The sequence below is a fragment of the Palaemon carinicauda genome, chromosome 25, assembly GCF_036898095.1.
Source record: "Palaemon carinicauda isolate YSFRI2023 chromosome 25, ASM3689809v2, whole genome shotgun sequence".
Classification (NCBI taxonomy): Eukaryota; Metazoa; Arthropoda; class Malacostraca; order Decapoda; family Palaemonidae; genus Palaemon; species Palaemon carinicauda.
In genome coordinates, this window is record NC_090749.1 from 77062618 (window position 1) to 77085224 (window position 22607).

Sequence of the window (22607 nt, forward strand, 5' to 3'; positions counted from 1 at the left end):
GAAGGGCATCAATATCAGGGAGGGGGAGAGAAAGTCTACCCATCTGCGAAGCTGTCATCTGACACCCACCACCTCAGATCCATCCTTTGCTCAGGTACCATACAGACTAACAGGTTTGATGGGTCCTTGGGCCGAGACCAACTGGACTTTAGCCAACACTGATGCAATCATATGAGCAGTCGGCCTTTGGTTACCAGAAGTTCCAGGAGGACAAGTGACCTATTAGACATAGCCACTATTGAGGTGGAAGAGAGACTGTAAGTAAGAAAGGACTTGCTATCTTCTTTAGTCTTAGTATACTGTGTTGAACAGGAATACTTTCCCCAGCCTGGTGTATAGAAGCATCCACAAGTATACCAGTCTCTGTTATGATTTAAAGGAGGACTTCTCGAGATTTACCATAATTCCCAGATCGTGACAAAACTCGAGAAGGCTCTCGCGGTGTTGGAGAAGGGTCGTCACTGAGTCTCCTAGGATCAGCCAGTCGTCCAGTTATCTCAACAGACGAATGCCAATCTTGTGGGCCCAGACTGACACAAGGGAGAAAACCCTTTTGAAAACCTGAGGTGCTGTTGACAAGCTGAAACACAGCTCCTTAAACTGGTATAGTCGGTTGTCTACGATGATCCTCAAATATTTCCTTGATAACAGATGGACTAGGATCTGGAAGCATGCATCTTTCAAATCCAGCTTAATCATGAAGTCCTTTGATCTGATCGCCTGTCTGACCATGTCTGCCATCTCCATCCTGAATGAAGTTTGTTGCACAAACTTTTTCAGGGAGGAGAGATCGATGACAGGTCTCCAGTCTCTAGACTAATGCAATTATATAATAATGCAATGCATTTCAATGGTATACAATTGTTATTTGAGGCAATACCACTTCCTGACCTGTATAAAATCTCAGGCAAAGAACTTCTTCAATTTAAGGTTCGAGAATCTAATTTCCTTTCTTCATTCTCACTTTATACTTCTTCTCTGGTCACCAATTGTTGACCGACTCATACTGCGACGGTTTCCAGACGTCTCCTCGGACCAGTTATCAAAATAGAACTCTCATTTGAACATTCATAAAGAAAGTGGTAAAAAGGGGTAACAAAGTATGATTCCTAATAGGAATCATATTGACTAATAATTTTGCTAAAAGTAGCAAGTCAGGGAGGGATATTACTTTATAAGATACATTAAATTATTACTGCGGTGTTCATGTTTATACATGAGCTTGGCTTAGGCAAACTCAAGTTAAAACTACTAAACTAGCCTATAACCAAAACTAAAGATACTAAGAACAAAATGAATTTGAACATTAAAAATGACAAAAACAAACACCAACAATAAACTAAACAAGCAATCACTAGTTCAAACCCATAGTTACCTTCAAAATAAAATGGAACTTGAATAATAATTTCAATAAGACATCTTCTCTTCAAGAAAGAGTGAACTGTAGAAGCCTTGGGATCCATCTAGAACCTCCTGGAAAGTGCATTTCTCCAACATGACCTGGACTTCAGCCCAAAGGGCCTGTTCCTTCATGGACACCTTAGCAAAGGAACTTGATGAATCGGGATGCTGAGTCAAGGGAGGGAGAGATGGCATGAACGGGACGCAATAGCCTGAACATATCACTGATACCGTCCAAGCCTCGGCCCCATGTGCCAACCACCTTTGTCACTGGTAATGCAGGCATGCTCCCACTAGTGGACAAAAGTGAGGACTGCCCTCCCTAGCGGAGTGAATCATCTACATCCAGTACCACTTTCTCCAATACAGTATTATACTTACTGCCCTTGGTCTGGTTTCTTGCAGGAATAGGCTTCTTTGTGGATGTCTTGGGTGCACCCAAATTTCTACTGCTCCCCTGTGATCTAGCGGGCAGAGGCTTCTGTGTGTGTGTGTGGGGGGGGGGGAGGCTGCTGCGTAGGGCACCGTCATCATCACCCTTTGGAGGAGGGAGTCCTAGCTGGTCTTTCTCTAATTCTCTGCTGTTCTCTCAACATTGAATAGCAAAGAACCATCCATCGATAAGGTTCGTAGTCTCGTCACTCTGTTTTAGGTACCTGTCTATAGAATCTTTTGATCACAGCATCCAAACGCTTGAGTACCCAGTTAGCCCACAAATTTACCACTTTGTGGGTTGGTAACTTAATGGTCCTAGTACCTGAAAATACAAAGATGGCCATCACTCTCTTGCCTATTCTTGGGACCAGTTCTCTGTCTTGAACAAGTACCCACTGACCCTAACCATAGATCAAGTCACGAAGTAGCTTGCATGGCATACTTCGCAACTCTCTCCATGTTAAGGGCATCGCCTGCTGAGAAGTTAAATTGAAGTCCTGTAAGTCTCTGAAATGAAAAGCATTTGGTCACAGACACGATTGATAGATCAAGAGGTAACGCTGCCAGGTTTTCCTCCACTACCTCATAGTACCTTCTCTGATGGAGAAAAGGCGTAAGAAGGAGTTTCGCTGACGGTGGACCGTAAAGACTGGGAACCTCCTGCGATCTGTGCAAAAGCCTTCTTTCTGGCCCTATTCAACCCCCTCGACCAGGGCAGGGCTGCCCTGGTTTTGGTGGGTTTCTGGGTGCCAAATAGAAGGTCCAATACTATGTCCTTACCTTCAGGTGGAACGGTGGAAGGATCATCCAGCCCACTGATGACCCTGATACATGCCAGGACTTGCCAAAATATGTGATCCGTCTCCTTCTGCTGTCACCGAGAACTTAGGGCTTGCTGCTATTATGAGTGTGTCATCATGTGCAGAATATTGTTTGAGGTCTTCTACCCACGAGCTCCCACCCATAGGAACTCAGGGTGGGTCGTCGTGGTTGTCAGGGCGTCTTGCAGAGTCCCTCAATGTAGAGAAGAGCTCCTTGTTTGCCATCGTTGTAGTAGATCATGATGAGCTTGGCACTCGTTCTTGGACTGGTGCCATCATCCTCGATGTCCAGTTCTTGGGCACCATCTTCGAGTCCTTCCTCTCCCTCTGCCAAGGAAGGAATTCGGTGAGTAAGGAAAGTCTCTTCGAGCCCTCCTTTGCTCTGGAAGGACTTGAAGAGCACGTGGGAGGTGAGACGTGAGAGGACCAGGCTGCTTCTACTGGGGGAGCGAACTGGACAGTGCATGCAGTTTCAATTGGAGACAACCGGTAGGTCTTCATCAATGAGATATCTCACAGAGATCTCGAGCCCCTGCTAGTCCAGGGTGAAACGTGTCACCTGAGGGAGGAGATGATTACCTTTGTCGCCTCTTCTTCTTTGATGGAACTATCAGAGTTAGCTCCTACTTCGAAAAGTCTTCCCGCAGCTTGCCAGATTTTGTAGGAGAATTACATTCCTTGGATCACACAGGAGACAAGAAAAACGGAGCCTGCCATTCCTGCGGTTGGTCTGGAACTGAACTCCTACATCTCGGATCAGATGAGGGAGAAGTGAATCTCAAGGTGCTTAATGCCTCCAACAGAATCCGTGGAGTGCTCGTTGAAGTTGTAGCTCCTGGATCTTCACTCAAAGGAGCTTGAGAAGTACCTGCAACTGCTTGTTGAACTGCCCTAACCAATTCCTGAAACCAGGGCATGCTTTTGATAAAAGAAGGAACAGTCATCGTGGCCACCTGAGGGAGCTCACATTCAAGGTTCATCTGCAAGGAATTTGTGCTGTTGTCTTCCTTCCTTAGGGAAGAGGGCTTGTGCTTACCTGACTAAATGCGCACCAGCATGATGTTGCGTTCTGTTTTGGAGGTATGAACTGACATTCGTGGGTACGCAACTGCTGACGAAATAGCTCTAGGCCAGCGCGGTCTCTTTTCCTCACAAACAGGAGGTTGCAAGGAGGAACTCTCGTTTGTGATCACAGGATACTGTGTTGTTACACACTGCTACCTGGTCGTGTGCTGCTGTGTGATCACGTATTGCTGCATGGTTGTGAGGTGATGCATGGTCACGAATTGATGCATGGTCGTGAGCTATAACATGGTCTCAAGCTAGAAGACTGTGTTGTCTCGTCGACGAAGCTTTTGCAGTCCGTTGTTTGTGCACTCTGGATCGCGACAATTTTTACAGTTGACTCTGCTGTGGAAATTGAAAGCTGATGACGATGAACACCAGGGCATGTGCTGGTTGTCCTCGACGTGTGACGACGATGAACACCAGGGCTTGTGCTGGTTGTCCTTGACGTGTGACAACAATGAACACCATGGCTTGTGCTGGTTGTCCTCGACGAGTGTTCTCTGGTCATACATCGACTGTGTTGTCTCGTCGACGAAGCTTTTTCAGGCCGTTGTTTGTGCAATCGCTCCGGATAATGTCAATTTTTACAGTTGACTGCTGTGGAAATTGAAAGCTGACAACGATGAACACCAGGGCTTGTGCTGGTTGTCCTCAACGAGTGTTTTCTGGTCACAGATCATCTGGTCACACATCGTCTGCTCACGCATTGCCATCAAAGCTACGTCAATCGTCAGAACTCCAGTGGGAGTTTAGCGAGTGATCCTGCACACTACCGCAAAGGAACAGGGCGAGTCGTGCTGGAAGGGCAAGTTGTACTGATTGGATGAGTGAAGGTCGATAATCGTTGGGTACAACGAACTCGCTGGCGAGGTATCGCAGCTGCACCCAGCCTATGTGCTACCTAGACATTTTGTTCCAACAAACCACCCTCCGAGGGGCTAGAGAAAGGGATTGATGAATCTAAAACCTTTATCATCGCCCCGCACAGGGAGGAGACCCCTCAGGAGAAGAATTTACCCGCCAGCAGGAAAGGTGTCCCTAGAGTAGAGCAAGAGAATGCTTCAGACTTTGCACTCCCTCCGTTGAAGGAGTGTGCTGTTGTCAGGACGCTGTGGGTCGGCTGCAAGCAGTTTTCTCAAAGAAGATGGTAACGGTGCAGGCGTTCCGACTAAGAAAGTTTGGGACAGTAGAGACCTCGGTGGTGCGAAACCTTCGGAATCTCTAAAAGGGAGACGGAGGTCAACCTCTTAGGAAGCCGGTGTGCACATCCTCTCTAACCCTAGCTAAATCAGCTCCAGAAGATCTACCTTCGACGAGGGACCAGCAATCCCTAAGAAAGGTCACAGCTGAAATGTCGTCAATGGAGGACTCCCCAGAGGCGGAGGGCAGCACCGCTACGCTAGGGGAAGCAGCGGGGTCCTCCAGTCCTAAAGGTTGTCCTGGCATCAAAGGGCCACCGCTTCTACTTGATCGTTCCCCAGAGACCGATCAAGCAGAAGCTTCGGGCACAGATCAAGAAGACAAAGAAGGAAGTCGAGGTTTCTTCGCCTTTGAGAATGACCCCGAAGGAGACAAATCCCACTTTGACTTCTTCTTATGTCCTCTACTAAATCTCTCCCACTGGGAGGATGACCACTCCCGCCATTCTGCGCACGTATCCTCCTGCGTGCAAGGGCTTCCTCTGAAGGCCTGGGACAGGGAGAGAGGGTTGGTCCCGGACAAATCCGCATGCCGACCTATAACAGCAACACTCACACCTGAAAAAAAGAAAAAGCTAAAACAGATTAGTCAAAGGCCAGTCAAAAAGGTTAAGCGGTATAGAGAGAAAACATCTAGTCTAAACTGAGCCAAAAGCAAAGTTGACGAGAGAACACAGGTGTGTGTGTGGAGCAGGGTAGCCAGTACTATCCCATACCCACCGCTAAATAGCGGTGGGGTAATTACCGTACACCTCGCTAAAAGTCTTATGGCTAGTCTTTCAACTTTGCCAAAAGAATATTCCCTAACAAAGAGCGAAAGGGTTTGCATTAGTGACGGAACAAAACTCCTATTCTATCCTGCCGTTGGTAACACCGACGGCTCAAGAGTTCAACCTATTCTTTTGTCAGTTGTGTAAAACCAGAAGGTGGGACGGCTGTTTTGGACTAGCTAAATTATCCAGGTAAGTATTAATAATATTAAGTTTAGAATGAAAATTCCATATTAATAAACATTACCTAAGATAATTTATCTAGCCCAGTTATCTCCATTAACCAAGAGGAGTGAACTGGAAGAATTTCCTATTTTTAGAATAGGAGGTAACAACAAAGATTAATCTAAGCAAGAAAATACTGAACCTAAACAATTCTTATCACAAACAAAGCAGACTGCAAACAAAAAATCCAAGGGAGAATTGAAGGTCAGCCCAGACAGTGATTGGCTGAACAATCACTCGGAGGGAGAAGGAATGACTATTGTCCAACAACCCCTCTAAGGATACAACAAAATGTCCTAGCCTATAGAATTGTACAAATCATGAGGCGAAAGGTGCCAAGAGAAAACGGACTACTCATTGCTAAAGAGAGGTCAGAAGACAACTCCCGTGACAATCAAAGAAGACCGCTTCTCACCTACTACCTCCTCCTCACACAAGAACGAGACCAGAAGCAGGCGACATGAATAACAAAAACATTGTTTAAGGCTACTAGAGCCGAACAAAATCTTGCAAAGAGCATAAGGGCAAAAGACTGAAAAGACTCCAACAGAAAATTCAGCTCATAGGGAAAAAGGAAAATCTTATTTATAAATTCACAGAAGATTGAAGACAAGCACTCCAGAGCCAATCTCAAGTCTGACATTAAGAGAAGTCCTCTATCGCAGTAATGGCCCGATTAAAAAATGAAATCAAATAAAGCAAGCCTAAATATTTTGACATGAGAAACCACCACATACCTCCTTCAGCCTAATAACCAAAAAGGAGGGAGTGTACTAATAGAGTTAGAATCAGCACAGTCGCCAGGACAGCCTTGTAACTAAATCCTCAACAGCACCGACCAGAAAACACTAACAAATGCTGAAACACTCCTCAGAATGATATATGAGGAGGGAAAGGTATTGTTGGCAACTCCGTGTACCAACGAGATACTAACCGTCTCGCTAGAACAGTGTTGGGGGAAGAGGGGAACTTCGCACAGACCAGGGTACCAAACACCAAACGGCAGAATACCTATTGCTTCATGTCTCTGAAAGAATGAAATCATATTTTAAACAAAAAGTCACAAGAACCACCGAGGAGATTTAAAAACAAGTGATTCGGCACATCAGTTACTTCTACATAAGAGTGCTAGAGGTTCTCACAGGACAAGTAATCAATTACTTACGTGGCTGTTTCCTCGTCCTAGCACACATGGGAACCCTGTGCCCTGCCAGATCTAACAGATCTTTGTCATATACAGTCTTAAGGAAAGAGAATTATACAGAGTATTCCACATAAAATGTCAATTCCACAGATTAGAGCACTTAGTAAGCATAAAAGATTTCAGTCCTTGAAATCTTTCACATTTTTAGTGAGCTTGTTGTAAGACTAGGAGCCATATATTGGAAGCTCTAGAACCTAGAGTAGCAATACATCATGGTTCCCATCTTGAAACAATTTGCAACTTCTAGTGTCAACACAATTGTTGGCTCCAAGATAGGTACCAATTCTCTTAGATATTCCAATAAGAGTCATATGATGCAAATGTTGGAGATTCCAGGAAGCCTCGTCTAATCACAGAAATGCAATTCGATAAAAAAAAAAGAGCTACTGAACAACGAACAATCAGTAAATAAAGCAGCGATAAATAGTTTAGATGGATAAGTTCGGGAGGTGTTGTATCATTTCAAGGCCACTCACATAAAGAAGTCAATTCAATGTTTGCTTACCAAAAGAAAGAGCATAAAACCAAAAGATCGCAGTCGGAATGTAGTTCCTTCATCTTCAATGGAGGGCTAGCAAACCATAATTCTTCCAATGAAAAAAAAATTATCGGTAGGAGTATCCATAAACGTTTGTATCAAATGTTCAAAGACAGCATGACCATCAGCTAACTAAATACCTTCCTGAAAGGATAAAATCAATGTACGAACAAAAGCCCATACAAAACAATCCATGCTAAGGCACTTCAAGAAAACTTACTGTGAGAGAAGACACTGATATGAAAATGAAAGAAAATCCACACGATCCCGATGTGGGATCGAACCCCTGCCACACTATGGTAGTGATGTCACTGTACAAAGGAGGAACTAAGATCCAAGTTTTCTTACTATGGGAATGCAAGCACTTCATACAAGTATGCCTGAATTCTGGTTGTTTACTCTAAACAACCATGATCGTAATCGTGCATTCAAGAAAAGAGAAATATACAAATCTAAAGCAAAATGTAGTTTCTCCAAAACAATTGAATCCCCGAGACAAGCCGTCCGAAAGTTTCGGAAATTCTAACCAGCAAGCCTGGAATCAAGTGTAACCTTGTGAGAGAGGGAAATTATAGGAAAAAGCTAAAACTCCCAAAAACTTCTCTCTAAACTTGTGGCCAAGACTCAGATTAAGAAGGAATGTTCCCGTAAGCATTCAATACACAAAAGCTTGATCTAGTACACATAAAAGCATATACTGGCTATCGTACCAAGGAACCATCACCCACCAACAACCAGTTGTCACTTTAGCTACAAAGCAACTGTTTGGTTGCCAAGCGGAAGGAACAAGGTAAAGGATGACTTATCCCATGATAGGTCACCGGAAATGGGCGCTTAGCTTGAATTCAGGAGACCTGGGAGAAGCCGTCTCCAATTCATCTGCACAGAGCAGCAAACCATAAGTCACCAACTCACAAGGCTATTTCATCCAAGCAAAAGGGTAGGACACACCTCAAGCCTATGGAACAAGGATCTAGTCAGCCTGTCGGTCTAGTGTATTAAACATCGGGGGGAAAGACGAATCAGCACATTATTTTGACCCAAAAAATCATTACTACTGATTGTCGCTGTCTTTTCACCGGCTGACAAGAAACAAAAACCAAAATTAGTTGGCAGTGTAGCCAAGAAGGAGCAAGATACATGTCGAGCGCTTGACCTCTGAAAATCTATCGCCAACACTAAACGTAATACACCAAATCATCCATGATAGGTGACTTGGATACAGGACGTATAACAAATGTCTGCCAAGGTCGCCAACACCGACCAGTAGACAACCTGTCACCACATAGAAGAGATGCTGTCACCCAAAAAGAGGTAGTAGACAACTCGAACAATTGAGTGAGAGCCTAAAGGCTGACCAAATCTCACAATGTTAATCGACTTGGAGTTACAACAAATGTCACACCAGGTCACCAACCCTAACGGATAATATCTAAGCGCCTAGACTGGCCTAATCTTGCAGCATTGAATAACTTGGAGTTACGGCATGCGCTCCCAAGGTCGCCAACACAGACCGAGAAAACTTGCCACCTGACTCCCAGAGGAGCTGTCGCCAAACAAGATTTGGAGACTGCAGGAAGCAATTCACATAACAACGAAAATGTCTGGTCAGTTTGCCCAAGTGGTGCTTGCCAACATTGGAGGGTATAGACAATGCAACCCAATGGTCCTACACTACAACATTACTCATTGTCGCTTGTCTCGTGTGACTGTCTGACGACAAGATACAAGGGACCAAGAGTAATTGGCGACATTGTTGCCCAGAGATTTGAAAGGTAACAATCGACCTCTGCTTGGCTCTGAAAGGGATATGGATAACAAAGAATAAGTTTAAACCTAACCTAACCCTCTCATTAACCAACCACGTCATACTAGGCCCCATTGACCCGAATGACGTCCTAAATAAAGCTAGGTAATAGAAAATAACAAACATGTAGGAAAGAAAAAAATTAGTCTCTTGTCTGATGACCTGTAATGCTGAATCAGCCAACCCAAGCCAAAAGTGGCCAAGAGACAAACAATAATTAACACAGGTCACGATGTAATGACCACTAAGATCAGAAATGTAATAATCGTCCTAATTAGGAAGTTTAATCAGAAAACCTTCCGACATCAAACTAGCAGTGAAATTTCCAATTGAACAGGATGACTCTTTATGTTAACATGACCAATCTAAATGACTTATGATTATTGAACGATGCAGCCATTCATTTCTGGCCAAGAGCAACACAATTTGCTGAGGGAAGAAAGATTAAAACCCTTACTCTGCATTGGTACATTTTTATAACATTCCTTACAGCTCATGCAAATCCTGCAGGTGTCTTCTGACAGAATTGAAAGGGGAAGCATCGGTAATTCTTTAGAACTTCAAATTCAATGGGTTACACAAATAAAGACTAACAGATTAACACCAATCAAACAAGAATAAACAAAGCGCCATTAACACTGGAATCTGTATAAAAGACACCCCAAACACACAAATGGTTGATGAAGCTATGGCAAAAATCTGTTGAAAAGACTCGTGGGTAATTGAAACAAAAAAAGAAAAGGGAGCAACAGTTGTTATTTAAACGTCGCTCAAAGCAAAACTGACTAAAGAATATTTTGAAGTCTTGTTCCAGCCATCCATGTTACCAAGGGCTGGACAAAATAGTTATCAGCATTGCTAAAGTGGTAAAATATGGGCAGATGATTGTGATTCAGGGCAAGATAAATTTTCCTAAGTTAATGTTTAATATTATGTGGTGTATACATGTCAACACTTGTAAAATACATACATATATAAAACCTAAAATATATTGCACCAATACAGTATCAAAAATTTTCTTCTTCCAAAATGATAAGCATATTGAATTTACAAAAAATTCACCGGGTAGTAAATTTCACGAAACTACACTGCATCTACGAGCAAAGGTTGTTTAAAGCCCCACTTTAATATAAGGCTGGATTGTGAGCTTAGGGTTGAGAGTTCAAGTTTCAACATAAAGAATGTTTATCAGCCGATGTAAAAAACATAAAAAATTGTCTTCCAGTTTATGTAGATAGTAGTGAGGTTAAGGCCGCCTCAACCACTCATTGCGATACTACCACTAGCATTATTTGACTGGCCAGATAGTACTAAATTGAATTGATCTCTGGTTGAAGTTTTTTCCTATGCCTACACAAACACCAAATAGTTTCTTACCAAATTCTCCTCTTTCCTCATATACCTGACACCACTAGGATAAGTGAAAAAAATCTTCTTCACTTAAAAGGTAATGTACTGCACTGTAATTGGTCTGTCTACTTTCCATTTGATAATGGCAGAAGTGACTGTTTATCTAAGCAGTTCTAGAAGGACACTCCAAAGTCAGGTACTAAACCATTCAACTACATTATAAAAGCAGGCATATAACTGAATACCAAACATAACATACGACCTTACCAATTCCTGTCAATTTCCCCCATCCAATGTCCATGCAAAGATGTGCCATTTTAGGTCCAACTCCAGGTAGTTTGCACATTTCTTCAACAGTTGGGGGGATATCACAATTGTATTTCTCCTTCAAGATTTCACAGGTTTTCTTGATGTACACAACTTTTTTCTGAAAATGGAAAAATAAAGAGCGCAGAGCTACATAGAATGCTAATAATTTCATTAAACAATGCAATTACAGTAACTCCCTCCTATACAGCACCACTGGGAAAAAGGGTTGCCTCATTAATGAATTTTTGGGGGTTGTTTGATCTCATTAAATTATCATATCCCCATAAAAAATTGCAGTTAACAAATTATCTAAATTTCTCTATCTCTTCAGAGATAAAACAAATAGGAGGACAAATAGTTTGGACATGTCTCATGTTTATTAAGACAAAATTTATCAAGGCTAAAAAAGATTAAAACCGTCAATTATCCTCAGTCTCCCTCCAGATCGCTTGAACTGACAAATTTATAATTTTCTTTCTGAGTGGTATCCTTCAGGTAGTCACTCAGTTCTCTGGTCTAGTCAAGACAGGTTGGTCTCCTTAGACAATTTTATTTCTCTGTATTTCAGTTTAAAGATACTTTTCCTTTAATTAATTCCATTTTATTTCCAGTTTTACTTGTATCTGTGCATATAACTTTAATTTTAAACTGTTTTTTGTATGTTATATTGAACCATGTTTTTACTAAGTTTTGCTTATAATGTTTTATATGAGATTATGAAACGTAATGCTACTTTCTCTAAAAAGAAAAGTTTTTAATGAGATGGTCTTGCCAGTGTTAACTTATGCATCAGAAACACACGCACGCACACACACACACACACACACACACACACACATATATATATATATATATATATATATATATATATATATATATAGATATAGATATATATATACAGTATATATATATATATATATATATATATATATATATATATATATATATATATATATATATATATATATATATATACATATATATATATATATATATATATATATATATATATATATATATATATATATATATATATACATATATATATATATATATATATATATATATATATATATATATATATATATATATATATATAGATATATATATATATATATATATATATATATATATATATATATATATATATATACATATATATATATATATATATATATATATATATATATATATATATATATATATATGTATATATATATATATATATATATATATATATATATATATATATATATATATATATATATATATATATATATATATATATATATATATATATATATATATATATATATATATATATATATATATATATATATATATATATATATATATATATACTGTATATCATCAGCATCATCATCTACTCCTATGCCTCGGTCTGATTTTGCTTTGTTCTCAAATCTACCAAATTTATTCGAGATTGTTTCATTGACATACTATGACTCGTGTCCATATAGTGACATTAATCTCACAACACTGATATATAATCTGATTTTTATATGCAATTTGAGGTGATTTGGTTTCCAAATTTTACTCAACTTAGCCATTGCCTGGTTTGCTTTTTTCAATCTTTCACTTAAATCCAATTCTAAGGACCCCGTATTGGATATCATAGTTCCTAGATACTTGAATAATTCTACCTCTTTATTCATTTCTCCTTCCAATGATATTCCATCTTTCATTACATATTCCATTCTCATCATCTCTGTCTTTTTTCTATTCAATTTCAAGATATATATATATATATATATATATATATATATATATATATATATATATATATATATATATATATATATATATATATATATATATATTTCTGGGCTCTGACCTGTGCCGCCCAGTGAAATGCTCCTTTTACATCATTTCTAAGCTAATAACTGCTATGAATTTACCAGAGAAAAAATTGTATAGGAATGCTAGGTTGAACCCAGCTCGCTCACCTTCATAAGGTGTCGGTATAATACTGGGGCGTGATAAAATCACAACCAGAGGTCTCGTACCTTTTAGATATCTCCTGTCAACATCCCCAAACAGCGAGGTGCCGCTCGACATCCTAGCTCTGATCGCTACTACGACCGATCCCACCCACGCTAGTGACAACACTCCTTTTCATAGCACCTGCTTGACGCTGTTATTCTTTTTTCGGTGTGTGATTTCCTTTGGATTACCCAGGATTTATCCCAGGATGTCGGATTCTACCGTTACTCCACCTAAGTTAAGTACCAGATCTATGAGTTTTGAGATTTTGGAGGTAGTCTTGCCCTTGGTTATTACTTTATCTCAGTTTTAATATTACGCGACCCCGCATCGGGTCCGCCATGCTGGCTGGCTACCTCCTCTTTCTCTCTCTCTCGTTCTTGACGCTTTGCAATCAGTCTTCTATACTGATTGTTTCTCGTTCTGAACTTTTCTGGGTATCCACGGTTCACACCCCATGTTATTTTATGCTATGGTATTGATCTGTTATTACGATAACAGTTATTTTATGATATTACGATATCGTAGTTCACTTTAGGTTGGCATGCCTGGTCGCCTTCGGGCTTTACTAGTTTTACTTCGTTTTACGATTTTCTTGTTCGTAGTAGCGATCATATTAGCGTATACGTTATTTTACTAGTATTATCTAGTTCGTCGGGACTTTCGCGAGGCAGTTCTTAGTTTTATGTTTTTTGTCGGCACCTCACCGACACTGTGTTATGTTGGCAGCCCTGCCTAGCTCGGTCTCCCCCGCGCTGTTAGGCTCAGTCTTCCCCTGCCTCTACGTTCGTCCCTTCGTGCTATCTTACGTTTATTATCATCATTGTCCAGCATGCCTCCCTTTTATCATTTTATTACCATATCAGTTATATTATTATTTTATTATCCTAGTCTTTCCGTGTGATCTTTTTGTCGTGGGTCTCAGTTCAGGTTGGTAGGCCTGTTCTTCTGCCCCACTCGTTAGCCTCCTCCCCCATTCCGCCCGGACACCCCCACTTCAGGGATGCCATCACTCGCTCTCATGTCGAGGCTCGGAGTCAGCTTTTGTGTTTCGTATATCCCCTCTGGGGATATCGCTTAGCTCCGTCCCGGGCGGACCCTGATCATGTGTGAGGCTTGTTATACATTATTTTTACAGTATTTCCCCTACCCTTCCGTAGTTGTTTCTCCCCGCCGCCTCAATTGGCCATCGGTAGGCGGGAGGGATCCGGCACGGTCTGGGATTTTATGTTGTGTATATCCATATTTATACACATTTCATTCCTGCTACTTCCTCCCGGTCCCGCACCTCACGGACCCATTACAGATCCCTCCATTTCTCCCTCCTCATATGGTGTTCCGCACTTCACGGACTCCACGTGTCATTATACTCCTTATGGGATCCCCGGACGTAGCCTTCGCCTTAGCCCCACGTCGAGTTTGATTAATTCCTTGTGCCGTCGACGGGTTTGACCCTCGACTACCCCCCCCGTGTCCGCCTACTCCGGTAGGTTTTCATGAGCCCTGGGCTCTCTCAGTTGTCTCCCCGGAGACAAAATTACCTTTAACCATTAGGATTAATCTCATTATATATTCACACATACCTATATAATCCCCTGTTCTCGACTCCCCCCTCCCGTGTATGATCACGATTACGGACTGACTTATTCTTATCTGTATTGCTCTACAGTTTAAGTTTATTAATTTACCACTACAGCAGTGTATTTTAAGCTCCCGGAGCCCCAGGGCTCCTCCAGCTTGCCTACGGGATACTCATGTATCTTTTATTTTGCAGACAGTACGCTGTTCGATGACGGCATGCTCGGCGGTCCTTAGCCAACCCTGCGGCCACGATGTGTGTTGCTCACATGCCCATTGTGCTGTCCTGGTGGATGATCTGACTGTTTGGCATCCGGACAATTGTGTAGTATGCTACAAGTTGGCCTCCACTTTAACCTCTGACTCGGTAAGTGGAATTATTCTTAGCCATTTTACAGACTTGGTAAGTGGAGTTACAATTAATTACAATTAATTAATTTTAATTGCATCATTTTTATTTTGCTCCTCGCATGCCCTCTTATATGGCCTCGTGTTTCGGAGGCTCCTGATCTTCTCCCCTTTTTTCTTCGGCATGAAAATTCCTTACCTTCACTAATAGTCTGTTCTCTTTCAGAGCTCCGAGCCTGCTAAGACTTCGGCTCTAGCGACCCTCAAGGTCTGGATTGGCGGCTTCGCCCGGAATGTAAAGGCTAAGCAACCTTACATTTTATCTGAGCAATGGTGTTCCCTCCTTTATCCGCATGCAAAAACATCAGCTGCGGTCCCCAAAGAGTTGGCGGACCCCATCATTGAGAATATTGAATCCCTGCTTTTGGCCCCGGACCAAGAAGAGATGAGCGTGACGATAACGGAAGACGTCGCAACCCTTAATTTGGACGTAGAACCCATGGTTCTTGAGGAACCCGACACAGGTAGGGAGATAGGTGAGTCAGGTGGGTCCCGGGCTGAGATTCCTCTCCTCAGCCCAACTTTCTATTCTACTTCAGCCCAATCTTCCTTTCAAGGTTTTCCGGGGACTTCCGGTGCTGATCTCCAGCTCCGGTCTGTTATCCCCAAGGTTAAGGCTAACCGCAGGCCTTTGCATAAGACCCACAAGTCTTCGAAATCATCGAGGTCGTCCAAATCTTCCTCCACTAGAGTCCCTAAAGACTCCGTCGCCGTGCCCTCGACTTCTCAAGGACCGGTCTCCGCTTCGGCATCCGTTCCCCCTCCGGTGGAACCATTTAACCCGGCGGATTTTTCGGAGAAACTGTTTTCTCGTTTTGAGACGATGTTGTCTTCCCACACACAACAAGCCATTGTGACTCTGCAACATCAGCAAGAAAGGGTTGCCAATATCGAGAACCTAGTCCAGGGACTCATGCGTTCGGGGCTGCCACAACAGCAGCAATATGCCATCCCCGACGCCTCTCAGCTCCCACCGTTTACAAAGAGTATCCCCTGGAGGTTAGCTCTACATGCCCCCCTCTAGGACGGCATGTTGTCCATCGAAGGTTTCGGAACTCGACCGATTGAAGACTTCGAGTTCTACCCGCCGGGTCTGCAATTTCCCTTTCCCGGCTTCGCCCGCTTAACTGATGAGGCTCTGATCCGCCTAGATAAAGTCCCTAAGGAGACTGTGATCTTCCCCAAGGAACAGGCCCAGTCTGCTTTGGTCCGCACCTTCAACGAGTGGGATTGTGTGAACACAATGCTCACACCCCATAAGAACTCGTACACAATGTTTGTGATAAACAAGCATACCCCTACTCCATGCACAACCAAAATCATGGAGATCGCCTATCAGGCTACCAAGGAGGAGAAGCCCTTACCGCAGCTTCGAGAGATGGAATTGACTTCCCTTCTCTTCCCTGGTGACCATGAATGCTGGCGGAACGCCCCGTCTACCTTCACGGTAGGCAAACTGAGCCCGGACTGTGCCTCGACGCAGTTTAGTGAACGCCTCCCAAGCTACCGGAGTCCCTAATCAAAATAGAGTTTGAGACCCGGTGTAGGCTCAGTAGGTCCATTAACTCTACAGCTCTATCGGAAATGACCATTGCCACTTACGACGAGGAACCTATCTTTAAGGTCCTCACGAAGTCACTTTTACAAACTTTGTTGATTGATGCATATGACTTCCATAATGCCAGATTCCATTGCCGACGACATGTATTGTCGGAGGCTACTATTCGGCACGAACCCAATAGGCTCATCAAAGCCCCGGTCTGGGGTCTGGACCTCTTCCCGGAGGACCTGGTTAACACTGTTCTCAGCGAGGCAGCTCGAGTTAACCAAAGCCTCAAGGTTAGGTGCGGCCTAGTTCCCAAGAGGAAATACGAACCGACTGGTACCCCAGCTCGTGGCAGGAAGAGGTTGAGGCCCTTCCACTCCTCGCAGTTCAGACAGCCTCTTCAAGTAGTACAACCTGTCCCGGTTCAATCTGTCACTGTTTCACAAGGCTCCCAGCCTTCTACCTCTAAGGGCCAACCCCAATAGCAGTATGTGTTGGTCCCTCAGACACATGTCGCATCGACTTCGTTTGCTGCCTCCCCCGCCTTTAACCCCACTTACGAATCTCAAGGTTCTTTCCAAGGGTACCAGCGCCACAGGGGCTCCAGAGGTGCCTTTCGTAGCCGAGGTGGCGGAAGGGGTTCCCACCGAGGCAAGGCTTTCCGCGGAGGCAGAGGCGGCAAATCATCCTCCAACCATTGAGAACTTGCAGGTAGGAGGGAGACTATACAAATTTCGGGACCGTTGGAAGTTCAGCAATTGGGCTTCCAGCATAATTTCCAAAGGCCTGGGGTGGAGCTGGTTACAGGAACCCCCTCCACCAAACAGTTTCTACCAACTCCCAACGGAAGAGCTACGTTCATTCACAAAGGATCTGTTGCAAAAGAACGCAATCCAAAGCATACATCACTTAAAATTTCAAGGTCGCTTATTCAGCGTGGCAAAGAAAGGCTCAGACAAACGAAGAGTAATCCTGGACCTGTCTCGTCTAAACTACTTCATTCGTTGCGAAAAATTCCACATGCTTACCGTCTTGCAGGTGCGGACCCTACTTCCCCGTAGGGCCGTCACCACCTCCATAGATCTTACAGATGCCTGCTATTACGTTCCAATAGCAAGGCATTTTCGTCCTTTTCTAGGCTTCAAGCTAGGCAAACAAGCCTATGCATTCAAGGTGATGCCATTCGGGCTCAACATAGCGCCCAGAATCTTCACCCCATTAGCAGAGACGGCAATTCAGGAACTTCGAACCCAAGGGATTCTAATAGTGGCTTATCTCGACGATTGGCTGATCTGGTCGAACAACGTCTGGAACTGCCATATGATGACGAACAAGGTCCTCTCCTTCCTTCGACGTTTAGGATTTCAGGTCAACCTCGAGAAATCCCATCTGGTTCCAGAGACCAAGTTTCAGTGGCTGGGGCTACAATGGGACCTAAGTTCCCATACATTGTGCCTGGCAAAAGCCAAAAGGAAGGAAATAGCGAGGAACACGAAACAGTTTCTCAGGGACAAGTTGATGTCCAGGAGGAACCAGGAAGAATACTAGGTTTCTTACAGTTCGCCTCCGTAACAGACATTGTCCTAAAGTCCAAACTAAAGGACATAAACAGAGTGCGGCGCTCCAGAGCGACCAAGAAACGTCAAGACAGGCGAGCTCGTCTTCCCCCAATCCTGAGGAAAAGTCTGCAGCCTTGGACGAAGATCAGGAATCTTTCCAATTCAGTTCCCTTGCAATATCCTGCCCCGGGACTCGTCGTTCATACAGACGCCTCCCTAACAGGTTGGGGAGGTTACTTTCAACACAAGAAAGTCCAAGGGTTATGGTCTCCAATATTTAAACAAATGCACATCAATGTCCTAGAGGCCATGGCAGTCTTGCTTACCCTAAAACGTCTCAGCCCAGCCAGGAATCTCCATATCAGACTGGTCCTCGACAGCGCAGTCATAGTCCACTGCATCAACAGAGGAGGCTCCAGGTCAGCCCACATAAACCATGTTATGTTGGCGATTTCCTCCATGGCGACATCATAGAAGTGGCATCTATCAGCAGTCCACCTGGCGGGGGTCCAGAATGTGGTGGCGGACGCACTTTCCCGGACGACCCCGCTGGAGTCAGAGTGGTCACTGGACAATCGATCCTTCCAGTGGATCTTATCCAGGTCCCGGGTCTCCAGGTGGATCTGTTTGCGACGGAATCCAATTGCAAACTAGAATGTTACGTAGCCCCCAACCTGGACCCTCAGGCTTATGCCATGGACGCTATGTCACTAGACTGGAACATTTGGAAGACGATTTATCTGTTTCCTCCGATAAATCTCCTGCTGAAAGTACTGCACAAGCTCAGATCTTTCAAAGGCCGAGTGGCTCTGATAGCCCCCAACTGGCTCAAAAGCAACTGGTTCCCCTTGTTACTAGAGCTAGGCCTCCGCCCCCGGCGGATACCCAATCCTGTTCTAACACAAGTAGTACAAACTCGCAATGTGTTAGCTTCCTCAAGGATTCTGAATGCCCCAACTTTATGGACTTCATGAAGTTCGCAGCTCAAAAGGGTGCAAACATCGACCCTCTGAATACCCTATTCCTGGAATCAGACAAAAGAGAATCCACCCTCCGTCAATATGACTCAGCCGTCAAGAAACTGGCAAATTTTTTGAAAGACTCACAAGTTGACAAAATGACGATGAACCTAACTGTGACATTCTTTAGAACTCTCTTTGAATCGGGTCTGGCAGCCAACACGATTACTACGATCAAATCAGCCTTGAAAAAGATCTTCCATGTCGGCTTTGACATTGACCTAACGGATTCATACTTCTCTTCCATTCCAAGAGCCTGTGCCAGACTGAAACCTTCAACTCGCCCTAGCGCAGTTTCTTGGTTCTTGAACGATGTCCTAAAGCTAGCCTCTGACACTTTGAATGAATCCTGTAACTATATGGCATTGTTAAGAAAGACACTTTTTCTTTTGAGCCTTGCCTCTGGCTCTAGAATCTCAGAATTGTCAGCCCCGTCTAGAGACCCAGGTCATATCGAGTTTCTCCCTTCGGGCGAGGTCCTTCTCTCCCCTAACAAAGTATTCCTGGCTAAAAATGAGGACCCCCAAAACAGGTGGTCTCCCTGGAAGATTGTTCCACTTCCTCGGGATCCATCCTTGTGTCCAGGTACCACCCTGAAATCCTACTTAAGTAGAACTTCCACTACTTCCACAGGGCCCTTATTTATTAGAGAGAATGGAGGAACTATTACCCTTAAAGGAATAAGACAACAAATTCTTTATTTTATTAAACAAGCTAATCCTGAGTCATTCCCACATGTCCATGATATTCGAGCTGTTGCTACTTCAATTAACTTCTTCCATCATATGAAATTTGAGCTCACAACATATACGGGTTGGAAGTCCCCTAAAGTTTTTAAATGCCACTACCTAAAACCTTTAGAAGCTCTTAAATTTGCAACAGTAGCAGCTGGGAATGTAGTTCCTCCTGAAGGCTCTGAGTACTAATCACAACGTCTTGCTCTATCCTCTTTCCCTCCTGCCTGGCTTTCCTATTGTTCCTACCTGGTTTGGTTTTGTCCTTTGCCATACACCCTTATGGTGTATCATTTTTATTATACATTGTGATACATTCTACGAATTGTTTTGGTTTCATCTGTTCTTAAATCCCTCGAGCTGATTTTATTTTATTTTTGATATTATGAATGTTATTATATTCACAGTTTCTTCTTGATTTTATTATCATCCCTTTATGGGATTGTTTACCATGTGTTTATTACTATTCATACCTATGTGGATTACTTACCTACGGGTTACCTTATTAATTGTTTTTAAGTGGATTATCTCCATTCATAACTATGTTGATTACTTACCTATGGGATTCCTATCCCTCCTGTTTTGTTATTAAATTTCACCATGTATTGCTATTTTTGTGTTATTCTCTACCCATGTAGTTAGCCATATTGGGTCCCTATTCTCTGGCACTATTTCACTGGGCGGCACAGGTCAGAGCCCAGAAAAGGGATTTTGACGTAGGAGAAATCTATCTCTGGGCGAGAGACCTGTGCCGCCCAGTGAACCCACCCGTCCCTCCCTACCGGGCCCCAATCTGGGGTGCTATAGGAGTGACGTCACTAGCGTGGGTGGGATCGTTCGTAGTAGCGATCGGAGCTAGGATGTCGAACGGCACCTCGCTGTTCGGGGATGTTGACAGGAGATATCTAAATGGTACGAGACCTCTGGTTGTGATTTTATCACGCCCTAGTATTATACCGACACCTTATGAAGGTGAGCGAGCTGGGTTCAACCTAGCATTCCTATACAATTTTTTCTCTGGTAAATTCATAGCAGTTATTAGCTTAGAAATGGTGTAAAAGGAGCATTTCACTGGGAGGCACAGGTCTCTCGCCCAGAAATAGATTTTTCCTACGTCAAAATCTCTTATATATATATATACATTTGTATGTATGTATGTATGTATGTTTGTATGTATATATATATATATATATATATATATATATATATATATATATATATATATATATACATATAGATAGATAGATAGATAGATAGATATATAGATATATAGAGATATAGAGATATAGAGATATGTGTATATGTGTATATATATATATATATATATATATATATATATATATATATATATATATATATATATATGTAGATATATCTATATATATATATATATATATAGATATATCTATATATATATATATATATATATATATATATATATATATATATATATATATATATATATATATATATATATATATAGGAGACCGGACAATTTGCCGTAAACAAATTTGCCGTAGGACAATTGATTGTAAGACATTTTGCCGTAAGAAAAATTGCCATACGGATATTTTGCCGCAAGTACATTTCGCCGTAAGATGTATATGCTTTGTCATTTATAGATTAAAAAAAAGAATGGGGGGAGAGAGAGAGAGAGAGAGAGAGAGAGAGAGAGAGAGAGAGAGAGATTTTGACACCCGTCATTAAATGTTTAAATTAGGTCATTACAAATTCGGTAGTTTACCATATTTCTTTTTTTATCTTAAACCTTTGTATTATCTACTTTTATCAGTTGAAACTTAAACCCCTACGATGCCGCACACTATCAAAAGCACCAGAGGTTGTGATAAGCTCGTAGATGATTCCAACTTCATTTACAGGCAAGAAAGAGAATATGGAGGCAAGGTTTATTGGAAGTGTGTTGAAAAAAGCTGCAAAGCAAGAGTACATACAAGACGGAATATTGAAGAGATTTCAATTTGTAAAGCTGTAAGTGAGCATACCCATCCAGCGAAAACAAGCAAACATAAAATGCAAAAAACAATTGCACAGATGAAAGAAAATGCACTGAAATCCCAGCTAGCTTCAAGATCATTGATTGGTGCTGCATGCGAGGAATTAGAAAATGCAGGACGCTCTCTTATGCCATCAACTTCAAATTTGTCGAGAAACATAAGAAGATGGAGACAAAAAGAAGAAAAGGCCCCTCCTATTCCAAGAACAAGAATCGGTTATGTAATTCCCAAAGAATTTGCGTGTTTACAGAACGGAGAAAGATTTTTACTTTAGGATAGTGGAATGGAAGATGAAAACAGAATGTTGATCTTTGGCACGATTGCAGGGTTACACGATCTAGAAAGACATGCAAATTGGGCATGCGATGGAACATTTAAGGTTTGTCCTGAAATCTTCTATCAGTTATATACTCTACATGAGTTTACGGTCTCCTTCCGAATAAGAATAAGGAATCTTACAATACGTTTTTTCAAAAGGTTAAAGATTTACTCGAGTCCCTAGAACCTTGAAATCTAATGATTGATTTCGAACCAGCTAGTTTTTTAATTTTTTTTCTGATATTTTCCCTTCTGCAAATGAAACAGGCTGTTATTTTCATTTATGTAAGAATGTTTAC

At 42.4% G+C, this 22607-nt stretch overlaps 1 protein-coding gene across 3 annotated transcripts in view; it reads right to left on the reverse strand.

The window, feature by feature from the left end:
• Positions 1 to 22607, reverse strand: part of Nthl1 (Nth-like DNA glycosylase 1) — a 319308-nt gene that overhangs the window by 2959 nt on the left and 293742 nt on the right. For all 3 annotated transcript variants that reach the window (XM_068348800.1, XM_068348797.1, XM_068348798.1), the window contains one exon: positions 11086 to 11245. In XM_068348800.1, the coding sequence (XP_068204901.1) occupies positions 11086 to 11245 (160 nt within the window). The remainder of the gene's footprint in view (positions 1 to 11085; positions 11246 to 22607) is intronic.